The 12845-nt window shown below is 42.3% G+C and overlaps 1 protein-coding gene across 4 annotated transcripts in view; it reads left to right on the top strand.

The window, feature by feature from the left end:
* The window catches only part of SLC29A1 (solute carrier family 29 member 1 (Augustine blood group)), a 58113-nt gene that overhangs the window by 28760 nt on the left and 16508 nt on the right, over positions 1–12845 (top strand). For all 4 annotated transcript variants that reach the window (XM_068123827.2, XM_068123838.2, XM_068123844.2 and 1 more), the window contains exons 3-6: positions 3859–3940; positions 8089–8312; positions 8576–8718; positions 11235–11369. In XM_068123827.2, the coding sequence (XP_067979928.1) occupies positions 3859–3940; positions 8089–8312; positions 8576–8718; positions 11235–11369 (584 nt within the window). The remainder of the gene's footprint in view (positions 1–3858; positions 3941–8088; positions 8313–8575; positions 8719–11234; positions 11370–12845) is intronic.

Here is a 12845-nt window from a genome sequence, read left to right as displayed (position 1 = left end):
GAATGATCCAAGGTTGCCTTCGGTCGGATTTACCTTCTAGGAAGAGAAGGCACCTGCCTCAAAACAGGATTCTGTGTACCAGGAGCATGAGGATCGGTATGATAACTCTGGATGGGATAATCTGTACATAAAGGAGAGTTGGCTTTTGTCTAATAATTCCCAGGCAGCATTAATATCAGGAGAGGGGCCCACAAGTGCTAAAATGTGATAAAACAGCTTCTGTAATGAGAGAACAGTTCTCCCTGCCAGTTGGCCTGGGTGAAATACTGAGACTCTGGTGCTGAGGCAGCTCTCTGATAATAGCCAGAGCGATGGTGACTCTCACATACGTGATCAGTTAAACCAATTGGAGCAGTGAAAGGGTAGTAGATGTTCACAGGAAAAGTTGTCATTACTAAGTCCAGAAGGGAGGATTTGCTATTGCAAGAAATCCAAGTCAGAAAGCTCACAGATTGGTTTCGGCCCATTAACGCGCAATTATAAAATCTACTCTACTGCAGTGCAATCGCTGGATGAAAAGGTACCAATACTCAGCTAATTGGGAAGGTGACAATTGGGATGGTAGTTATAAAAGTTGGGATGGTAGTTATAAAAGTTGGGATGGTAGTTATAAAAGTTGGGATGGTAGTTATAAAAGTTGGGATGGTAGTTATAAAAGTTGGGATGGTAGTTATAAAAGTTGGGATGGTAGTTATAAAAGTTGGGATGGTAGTTATAAAAGTTGGGATGGTAGTTATAAAAGTTGGGATGGTAGTTATAAAAGTTGGGATGGTAGTTATAAAAGTTGGGATGGTAGTTATAAAAGTTGGGATGGTAGTTATAAAAGTTAGGATGGTAGTTAGAAGTTAATTTTAGGAAAGACACAGAGACAGAGAGAGACAGATTTCAATAAAATCATCACTGTTTAGAAGATAGTACAGCATGCATACAAACAAGAGCTTTTTGTGGCGTAGAAAATGCAGTCAAAGACACTCCTGGGGTTTTGGAGGGGTGAGAGCAGGATGAACGCTGAGAGGGGGCATCGAGGAAATAATAGGGGGTGTGGTGCGTGGGGCAATGGAGAGGCTGTTGGGTGTGGGGGAAGCAGAGAAGGGGTGTGGCATTGAGGGTCAGGGTTGTGGGACGTGTGGAGGGATGCAGAGTAAGGGGGAGGGGGGTAGCGGCAGGGGATCCTGTATGGGGAAGGCCTTGAGCAGGTGCAGGGTGACGCAGGTGTGAAAGAGATGATCTTGTGGAGAGTATTGACGTGAAAGGGTTTACCACCATAATCTCGTACTCATTACAAAATGGGTTTGATTTGGGGATTCCAAGGTTAGATAGACTGAATTCAGGATTGGGATGGTGGGAAGGATAATTAAGTGATCTAGGAAATAAACAGAACAGCAAGGGGAGGAAGAGGAAGCAGAGAAGGACATTTTGGAAATGAGTGTGGGAAGATTAAACATTTAAAAATTGTCATTTAAAATTTTGAATTGATTAAGTGATGGGGGAGATGAGGAAAGACATTCATGGAACGAGTGACTTGATGAATGACTTTATTATTATTATTGTTATTATTATTATTATTATTCTTATTATTATTATTATTATTACCTCTTTTACTGAAGGTAGAAGGTTATGGGGGGAGGTTATGTTTTCATCCTTGTCTGCTTGTCTGTTAACAGGATATCTCAAAAAGTTATTTACAGATTCAAACAAAATTAGGTGGAGAGGTAATTGGGTGTGTGACACGAACAAAATGATTCGATTTTGGTTAAGATCCGGATCCGAGAATTTTAAAGTCATTCTTCACCATTGAGAGATGGGGCAAAAACTGATATATAGCACGATGTTTCAAGATTTTGTTGAAGGATTCAGACGAAACTTGGTGGACAGGTTGGGTTTGTGACGAGGACAAATCAATTCCATTTTGGTGAAGATCTGGATTCTGATACGAATGTTTTTTTTGTTTGTTTGTTTTTTTAAACTCAACTGGACTATGTCCAGCTGAGTTTTTGTCGACACCCAGTGTCCGTCGTCCGTCTGTCGTCTGTCTGTCTGTAAACAATTCGACGTCTACGCTCTAAAAGTCACAAATATTGATGAAATTTGATGAAACTTGTTATGCAGTGCATCTTTAAGACGTAAACTAGTTTGGGATTGCATTTGGGCGTTGAACGCCCAAAAATGGGCGCGGCAGGGCGGCCATATTGAAAAATCAATTTTTGTCATATTTTAGCACATATAAACTATATCGTTTGTGGTTCTATTATGCATATTCTAACCATATTGATATAGACCAGTTGAGTTCAGGTTCCCTGGAACCTCTAGTTTTTTAAGTGATTTCACCATTGAGAAATGGGGCTAAAACGATATGACTTTATTATTATTTCAAAAATATCTTTTTCAAAAATATGACATGATATTTCAAAAAGTTGTGGATGACTCGTGAGAAAACTATGTGGACGAGTTAGCCAGGCGACAAGAACAAGCCGATTAGATTTTGGTTCGGGTCAGGATGCAGATCCGGCCTATCAGTGGGAAACAAAACTTAAACTGTTCAGCCTTGCCGAGGTATGCGCTCTCTCGAGTGCCGTTACAGTTATTATTGTTATTGCAGTTGTTTTCAGAAGAAAGAAGGAAACCATGGTAGTGGTCTTGAGGCAGCGTGGAAAAGGACTGTTTGATGAAAGATGAGGCTTAACCAGGATTGAACGAGAAAGCAGACTTGTCAAATGTGGCCGAATCAAAGTGTAAGGCCCTTCTTGTTTGTTGGTTTTTATATTGAAAGTACCGTATAAAGAAGGCATTCCGAGTGTGAGGAGGATGTGGATAGAGAGACGATTGGAGGAGGCATGACGAGCGGGTTTGCAAGTCGTGTGGGGGTGGCAGGCCACGAGGCAGTCACACATGTAACCAAACGGGCATGGAAAGACTGCAATGATAACACTATGATAAACGACCAATAGCAATGCAGACAAATCCAGAATGGTTTACTCTGCTTTGGAAGCAGCTCACTCGGAGAAGATAAGAAAAGCTGCCACAGACAGAAAACGGAATTATGAAGGAAAAAAATAATTAATGGAATTTATTTTATATGACATTTTGAGTATTGTATGATTTTGCCATCATGTTCAAATTTCCATTTGAGGAATAAGTTTCTACATTTCATCTGTGCACCCTCTTCCAGATGGAATAATTTTGTGCTGGCAAAACAATCCAAGTGTCGACTCAAATTCGTGTTTTTTTCCATACTTTCATTGTGTTTGCTTACTCAAATATCTATTTCTCAATTGCTGCCTGTCCTTGGCTAGCTGGCATGGTGAAACTCTGTTGTTGCCAGCAAGTTCTAACATGGCTTATTGTGCAAGGCCTTGAAATTCCTTAGTTGCAATAATAAAATGCAGAAACTTTGGCCTTTGTCTTCACTTGAAATTATGTATCGGACTTGGCACTGATGGTGCCTATCAAAGCATGAAGTTATTTGAAATCCAGATGGTGGTGATCTTCTATTTCTTTTCGACACTTTGCAGACTGCTCATGTAAACCAATGTTTCATGTCATATAATATCCTGGCCTGTTTACAAGATGTTAGCTATGCCATGAGTTATTGCGTTACATACCACCTTGAAATAGTTTTGTGAAACTAGTTGTTACTGGAGTTCATGGAGTCGATACTATTTTCTCTTTTCATATTATAATCTTGTACTGACACCATCATAAGATGCTTTTTTGTTTCTTTTCATCTTTTGCTTTTTATTTATTTATTTTATTCAATCCCACATAATATTATGCATGAAAGAGCACAAAGAGAGGGGTGGATTTCAGCATGTTTGTGAGTTGGATGGAGTTTAGATGTGTTTATGTTTGTCATTGCAGATATCATCGAGTGTGGATTATATTTTTCATACTGGGACTCGGTTCTCTGCTGCCATGGAACTTCTTCATGACTGCAGGAGTGGTGAGTTTCAAAAGGGGCTGTTTGTTATTGTCAAACATTTTATGGAGACAAACAAAAAGCCCATCGTTACTGACAGGAGGAAGAGGAAGCAGGACTTGGAGTATGTGTTTATCACTGTGAATGAATGAATGAATGAATGATCGTTTTAAGCCCATTTTTCCCTGCTAGAGCGGGGGTTAGCCTTGTGGGCCCCATGACAATCATGGTTCCCTGTTTGAGGCAATGTTTTTATGGCCGGATGCCCTTCCTGGCACCAACCCTTAGTCGCCTCTTACGATGCACAGGGATACGGTGTACCTATTCTAAATCGGGGTACACACCAGGGTCATTCATCCCAGCAAGCTGGTGCTCAATTTGCCGACCTCGGAAGGATGACAGGCTGAGTAAACCCCCCTGGCGTTAATTCAGCGATCGACCGGGATTCGAACCCAGGATCCCAAGCCGGCACCCTAACCGCTAAGCCAACGCCAGGCTCTAACTGTAAAACACACAAACAAACAGTCTTCCCTCTCGGGAATAGCATCGAGTAATTGGTTATGGGTGAAAAGAGACAGATAAAATATAAGGTAATATCAGGTTTATGTTTCGGTAAAAGAACCAGGATGTGCTATTTTTATGCCTCCGCCAACGAAGTTGCTGGCGGCATTATGTTTTCGGGTTGTCCGTCCGTCCATGCGTCTACCCGTACGTGTGTCCATGATAGGTTTTCATTACCACGATAACTTGTGAACGGCTAAATGGATCTAAGACAAACTTGGTACAGATATGTATAATGATGTAAAGATGAACTGATAAAATGTTGGGGTCATGAGGTCAGAGGTCATGTTCGGTAAAAATACTGTTACTGTGATAACTTGTGAACCATTGATTGGATTTTGACTAAAGTTGGTACAAGTTGTATTATGATGTATGTATTATGATGGTACAGATACACTTGGTACATATATGTATTATGATGCAAAAATGAAATGATTTGATTTTGGGGTCAAGAGGTCAAAGGTCAAAGTTCCCGTTCTGTAAAAACTTTTTAAATTTAAATTCAAAAACGTTACACAAAACACGAAAAATGTTTTTTTGTTTTTGTTTTTTTCTTGTCATAAAATATTGTGTTGTGTGACCATTTTAATGGTTGTGAAAGCAAATTATTTATTCTTTGTCCATTTTAAATGTGTTCACATGTACAAAAGCCTGCCCTAAAGTCGCTACTTACAGGCTTCTGAGTCGCAAGCGGGATGAATGCGTTTCAGTGCTTCAGAATTTTATTGTCCCCCGTCGCACCGCGGAGCGAAAGGGGGACTATGGTTTTCCCCTCCGTCCGTGTGTGCGTCCGTGTGTGCGTGCATGTGTGCGGGCGTGCATGCGTGCGTAAGCGAAGGACCGCATTCGAATTTGGTGTGTGGGTGCAACCCACGTCAAAATCCAAGATGGCCGCCGCCATGTATGTCTGATGCCATGTATGTCTGAACCTTATGAGTGGAATATCTTGAAAAATAAGCGAAGTACCAACTTCTAATCTGGTGTGTGGGTGTATCTAGGCAAAAGGAAGAACCGTATTGAAAATTGGGTCGCCACGTCAAAATCCAAGATGGCCGCCGCCATGTATGTCTGAACCTTGTGGGCTGAATATCTTGAAAAATAAGCGAAGTACCAACTTCTAATCTGGTGTGTGGGTGTATCTCGGCATAAGGAAGAACGCTGTTGAAAATTGGGTTGCCACGTCAAAATCCAAGATGGCCACCTCCATGTATGTCTGAACCTTGTGAGCGAAATATCATGTCATAGCATGTTTTCTGCATCTTCCACTTTGTCAACTCACATCACTTCCCCGACGGGAGACCTAGGCGTAACGCTTGTTTATTATATTTTTACTGCAGTATGTAAAATGAAAAGTCACTGGCATACAGTATTTTCATAGAAAGCTAGCTTATTATGGCAGTCCATAGTGCCTTGTCGAATGCATGAGGGACTGTGATAAGTGGTGCTCAATGGTTGTTGTCTATTTACAGCCTCACCTTGTTTCTTTGAGTAAATTCTATATTGCTGCAATCTGAAATGTGAAAGTAAAATATATGAGAAGTGTAAAACAAAAAGACATTCCCTTTACCACGCGTATGTGGCCAAAAACCACAAATATTTTATCCGAAATGGACAATCATGGTTCTCTTCCTCCGAATTTGAGTTTGGTCAGGCGTGCACAAATTACTGAATTCAGAGTGAATATGTTGATTAATGGACGTGCATATGCTCCCAATAAATATTGTGGACAGATTCCAATGCAATTGGATCAAGACAAACAAACTGCCTAGTTATGCAGGGAGTGCTAAAATGGGAAAGTTAAAATTGAAATATTGGAGTCCAGTCATGAAACACCGTGTGGATATCTCTTTTAAAATGCCATTCTCCATAACATCTTAATCTCCTTTGAGTCAATTGCCATATTTTTTGCAGTTCAACCATTTTCCCCTTCATTTTTACCATGTTCGTTATATTCTGTCTGGCTTTACTGAGCTGGCTTTACTGGGTTTGTAGCTCGGCCCAGTTACAAACTGCCCCCCTGGTGTTTTCCAGGCAGGGTGAGCATCAATGTGTGCATCGTCCTGTGGTTGGACGTTAAACTGGGCGTCACATCTGTTGCCATTAGTTGGTGGACATCAAAAATCTTGGTGTCCTGCGTGAAAAGTAGTCGAGCTATCAGCGGTACCCTGGCAGTGTTATAAATGCCTACATACTCAGTCGCGTGTCCTCCATTGAAGTGGCGACCCATTCAGGAATTTAACCGAACTTCAGCAGAACCAATGCTCTGTAGTCTGTATAAAATTATGGTGCTTACCGGTAACGGGAATTTTATAATTGTGTCCATCGAGTTCCTGGAAGCGCTGCAGTTATTGTCCCCCGTCGCACCGCGGAGCGAAAGGGGGACTATGGTTTTCCCCTCCGTCCGTGTGTCTGTCCGTGCGTGCGTACGTGCGTGCGTGCGTAAGCGAAGGACCGCATTCGAATTTGGTGTGTGGGTGCGACCCACGTCAAAATCCAAGATGGCCGCCGCCATGTATGTCTGAACCTTGTGAGCTGAATATCTTGAAAAATAAGCGAAGTACCAACTTCTAATCTGGTGTGTTGGTGTATCTGGTCACAAGGAAGAACGCTATTGAAAATTGGGTCGCCACGTCAAAATCCAAGATGGTCGCCGCCATGTATGTCTGAACCTTGTGAGTTGAATATCTTGAAAAATAAGCGACGTACCAACTTCTAATCTGGTGTGTAGGTGTATCTGGTCACAAGGAAGAAGCTCTTCACTTCCGCTCTTTCCGCTCTTTCACGAGCCTCGATCTTGTATACAAAAAAATATATCTTGTATACAAATCGTAAAAAATACGATCGTAAATACGATCGTAAAAAATATACGATCTTGTATACAAAAAAAGAAAAAAAAAAAAAAAAAAGGCTATTGAAAATTGAGTCGCCACGTCAAAATCCAAGATGGCCGCCGCCATGTGTGTCTGAACCTTGTGAGCGGAATATCTTGAAAAAGAAGCGAAGTACCAACTTCTAATCTGGTGTGTGGGTGTATCCAGGCACAAGGAAGAACGCTATTGAAAATTGGGTCGCCACGTCAAAATCCAATATGGCCGCCTCCATGTATGTCTGAACCTTGAGCGAAATATCATATCATGGCATGTTTTCTGCGTCTTCCACTTTGTCAACTCACATCACTTCCCCGACGGGGGACCTAGGCGTAACGCTTGTTTAACTTAAGAGAATGGATGAGGTTTCCATTGTTGCATCCACTATACCGATGAATTGGCAGCCCAAACTAAAGAAAAGAAAATGTATCCATTTAAAATGATGGCATTTGAATCGGACGTAGATAAACAATACAATATGTTGTTCAAATTGTTGGACACAAATTTGTGGGTGTTTAAATCTGCAAGGACTGACGAAAAAGAAAAAAAAACTTGCACATTGTCATTTAGCTCTTTCATGAGCCTTGTGTTTGTGGGTAAAACCTTCTCTTAGGATGAGGAATGAAGGTGTAAAACGCACAGGTGTGAGTCTTAAATTTCTTTCTTTCTTTTTCCTTGAGCACACATCTGACGAACGATTTAGATTTTATATTTTTTCTTTTTCATTCTCATGTTCCTCACTAGTACTTCAGGGAACGGCTGGACCGCCAGAGCCGGGGAGAGGAAAACGAGTGGAAGAACAACCAGGATGCACAGAGCCGGGGAGAGGAAGACGAGCAGAAGAACAAGACCGACACGGCAGTGCCAAGCCACAGCTACTATTTTAGAACTTTTGACAACTTTATGACATTGTGTGCCATGCTGCCGCTGCTGATTTTCTGCTGCCTCAACTCGATACTTCATCGACGGTGTGAAGCTCGTTGTGGGGGGGGTGGTGCTCTTGTTGTCTTAGTTGTAGCTTTTATGCCAAACCTGCTTCCTGGTTTCTGGTTACTTGTTCTGCCAATATATTTTTGCGGTGCTGATTTGACCTTATCGGATGACATTTGACTTTTGTTTTTTGTATTATTTTTTTACGTATCAGGACCTCTTTGACATTTGAGCGTTTAAACAAGGAATGGATGGTCCTCATGCTGAACTCGTTTGCCAATGCCCTCCCCACCCTCTGTAGGGTCCCTCAGAAGATACGGATGGCAGGCTCTCTGTTTGGAATCTTTCTGCTTTTCTTGCTTACAACGATTCTCATCAAAGTGGAAATCACAAACCCTGATGTCTTCTTTGTCATCACAATGATTACAATAATTTTAAATAATTGTGAGTTGCTATTGTGCACTACATGTCATCACTCTTTTGTTGTACACGTCATCAAAACAAATTTTGGACTGTTCTTCCGGCTTAACATCCTCCCGATGCACGGTCCAGTCATTGATGCCTCACTCTGCATGCAAAACGCCAGGATGACAATTTATTGCTGGGTCAAGATTCAAACCCAGGCTAAACAGCTCAAAGTCACGTGTGCATACCTCTAGGCTATCTGCCAATGGGCTGCTAGGAGACGAGACAAATGTTTTGATTTGGGTATCACTGCAACCTTTGTTTCCACTGGTTTAAGATGGAAAGGGTTATGAGCAATTAGAAACCAAACGAGAGGCTTGGAGAGGGGCGGGAGGGAGTTGGCAATGTGCACTGAAAGCTTAGCATGGCGGTTTTTGCAGTACGTGATTGCCTCAGTTGTTGTCCCCCGTCGCACCGCGAAGCGAAAGGGGGACTATGGTTTTCCCCTACGTCCGTGTGTGTGTGCGTCCGTCCGTGTGTGTGTGTGCGTCCGTGCGTGCGGGCGTGCGTGCGTAAGCGAAGGACCGAATTCTAATTTGGTGTGAGGGTGCAACCCACGTCAAAATCCAAGATGGCCGCTGCCATATATGTCTGACGCCATGTATGTCTGAACCTTGTGAGCGGAATATCTTGAAAAATAAGCGAAGTACCAACTTCTAATCTGGTGTGTGGGTGTATCTAGGCACAAGGAAGAACGCTATTGAAAATTGGGTCGCCACGTCAAAATCCAAGATGGCCGCCGCCATGTATGTCTGAATTTTGTGAGCGGAATATCTTGAAAAATAAGCGAAGTACCAACTTCCAATCTGGTGTGTGGGTGTAACTACGCATAAGGAAGAACGCCATTGAAAATTGGGTCGCCACGTCAAAATCCAAGATGGCCGCCGCCATGTATGTCTGAACCTTGTGAGCGGAATATCTTGAAAAATAAGCGAAGTACCAACTTCTAATCTGGTGTGTGGGTGTATCTAGGCACAAGTGAGAACGCTATTGAAAATTTGGTCGCCACGTCAAAATCCAAGATGGCCGCCTTGCGTCTTCCACTTTGTCAACTCGCATCATTTCACCGACGGGGGACCTAGGCGTAACGCTTGTTGTTTACCAATACATGGGTTTCAGAAGGTGGAAGTGAGTGCTTCCAGGGCTCGACGTACCCACCTCTGTTTTGGTAAAGGATCATAATTCATGGATCAAGCTGTGAAGTTTTCTTATTACCTCCACCACCGAAGGTAGACAGAGGTTATGTTTTCACCACAGTGTGTCCATCTCTCTGGGAGCATGATATCTCAAAAAAATTTCGACGGATTCGGACGAAACCTGGTGGATAGGTTGGGTGTGTGCCAGGGACGAATTCATTCGATGATGATGAAGATCTGAATCCGGATACATGAGTCTTTTAATTTTCAAGTCATTCTTCACCATTGAGAGATAGGGCCAAAAACGATATATAGCATGATATTTCAAAAATTTGTGAATGGGTTGTGACAAAATTTGGTGGACACTGAGTAGTTGACAAGGACAAGCCGATTAGATATTTTTGTTTGTTAAGATCCGGTTGTATGTCTGGCCTATCAGGTACAAAATGTAGTTCAGCCCGGTGGAGGTACAGTATGTGCTCTTTCAAGTGACATTCTTGTTTGTTCTGTAATACCTGTCAGCACCTATGATGGTATTTAAAAGATGAGTAAATAATCTGTGATAAATATGTCAAGGGTTACCAAAAAAAAACATGATATACTCGGCCTTGTGTATGTTTAGAATTTGATTGTGGATAGATGTCGGTGAGCATCACCCCTTAAGGCAAAGGTACATTTTTGGCAGTAAAGAGGCCTCACCATGGATTACCATGGACAACTGCCAAAAGGTAAAGGTGTGCAAGACTGCATTTAATTTAAGAACTACTCATAATATGTTTCTGCCTTAAAAACGATCATTAGCAAGACGAATCGGATTAATACAGAGCCTGGAACCAAAAATATTTCCTGGGCCTCACAACAACATGACGTCATCTGAGCAAATGCCCCGTTTGCAGAACCAAACTTGATGGACAAGGTACCGGATTAACAAGTTATTTGGAAGATATGTCCAAACAAGAGTTTTGCAAATGCTTTGATTGAATACCAAGCCAAGTTTTGCAGCTTAGGTGTACACATAGCCTTGTTTCAAGGTCCACCACTTTGTTTCATCAACAACCTCCTCTTCCATAACCCTATCTTTGTCTGCTGTCAGCCAGAGCTTCTGCACTCGAGGCTCCAAATGTTGGGTCTCTTTGTGTGCTCTTGTGGGTTTATAGGAGAATAGTATTTCTGATAACTAATGTCATAAATATGCGTTGGTATTACGGCAGTGGTTGGGGATCATCGATGCATTGTGGTGGAGGATATGGTTTGACCCTTTTAAAATGGCTTTGTTGTGGGTTACAGACTTTTTTTTGCGGGTTATTGTTCTCATCACCAGCTTGGACTGTTGCCCTTTTATTCTCCCACAAACCACAGCGATGAGTGCCGTGTTCCAGAGCAGTATGTTTGGTTTGGTCGGCCTATTACCAACACGCTATACAATGCCTCCCATGAGTGGCCAGGGAATGGCTGGGACTTTTGCTGCAATCGCCATGATCTTCTCTTTGTCGGGTGAGCTCCACTTGCGATTCTTGAGAATATAAACCACCTTTAGAGGCCATTTTTCCCCGCAAAGCAGGGGTTGGCCTTTTTCGGGAACCGTGGTTGTTGTTGTTTTTTGGTCCCCTTTTTGAAGCAATGTTTTACGGCCGGATGCCCTTCCTGACGCCAGCCCTTTTTGCCGCCCTTAACGACAAGCAGGGAATTACCAGTGAACTGGTACTCAATTAGCCGACCTCGGAAGGATGACAGGCTGAGTCAACCCCCCTGGCGTTAATTCAGCGATCGACCGGGATTCGAACCCAGGATCCTAGGATCCTAAGCCGGCACCCTAGCCGCTAGCCCAACACCAGGGATCGATTCTCGAGAATGTTGCACATAAATGTGTCTCAACAGTTGTTGGCTCGTCATTCGTTATCGTAGTTCCTGAATATTGTCATTTCATTTCGATTTGCTTTACTCTACTTGAAACTTATGCAGGACTTGCTTTGAGAAAAGTTTCAGTTTTAGATGTCTTTAGTGTTGATTGCAAATCATTCATTTTTGTCCAATGTCAATTCAAGCTCCTCTATTATAAACCTTTTGAGTTACTATTTATTGGTGATGTTTTGAGCTCCTCTATTATAAACGTCATTTAGTCCTTTATTATAGACGAGCAAATACCACCCGTCCCTTCGCTGACGGGAATACTGGGGGAGGAAGGAGGGCGGGGTGAGGAGGGGTGGGGGAGCAAGCAGGGGGAACAGAGGGCGGGGGGAGAGCGACGCCTCACCACAGGACTCTCACCACACCACAGGACATACACTCTGGGTGGGAGGGGATGGGAGTGAGAAAAGGGGGATGAGAGAGGGGGGGAGGGGTAGGAGGAGAGTGTTTCACTTTATTCGGAGAGGAGAGGTAAAATGGTTTCGGGTGAGGGGGGAGTTAGCAAAGAGAATGTTACGTTATGCTTCATGACCTTTATGTTACGTTATGCTTAATGACCTTTATGTTACGTTATGCTTAATGACCTTTATGTTACGTTATGCTTCATGACCTTTATGTTACGTTATGCTTAATGACCTTTATGTTATGTTATGCTTCATGACCTTTATGTTACGTTATGCTTAATGACCTTTATGTTACGTTATGCTTAATGACCTTTATGTTACGTTATGCTTAATGACCTTTATGTTACGTTATGCTTCATGACCTTTATGTTACGTTATGCTTTATGACCTTTATGTTGTTATGCTTCATGACCTTTATGTTACGTTATGCTTTATGACCTTTATGTTACGTTATGCTTCATGACCTTTATGTTACGTTATGCTTCATGACCATGTTACGTTATGCTTTATGACCTTTATGTTGTTATGCTTCATGACCTTTATGTTACGTTATGCTTTATGACCTTTATGTTGTTATGCTTCATGACCTTTATGTTACGTTATGCTTTATGACCTTTATGTTACGTTATGCTTCATGACCTTTATGTCACGTTATGCT

Source organism: Myxine glutinosa, chromosome 1, assembly GCF_964187855.1.
Source record: "Myxine glutinosa chromosome 1, kmMyxGlut1.1, whole genome shotgun sequence".
NCBI lineage: Eukaryota > Metazoa > Chordata > Myxini > Myxiniformes > Myxinidae > Myxine > Myxine glutinosa.
This window is presented reverse-complemented; position numbering and strand designations above follow the sequence as displayed.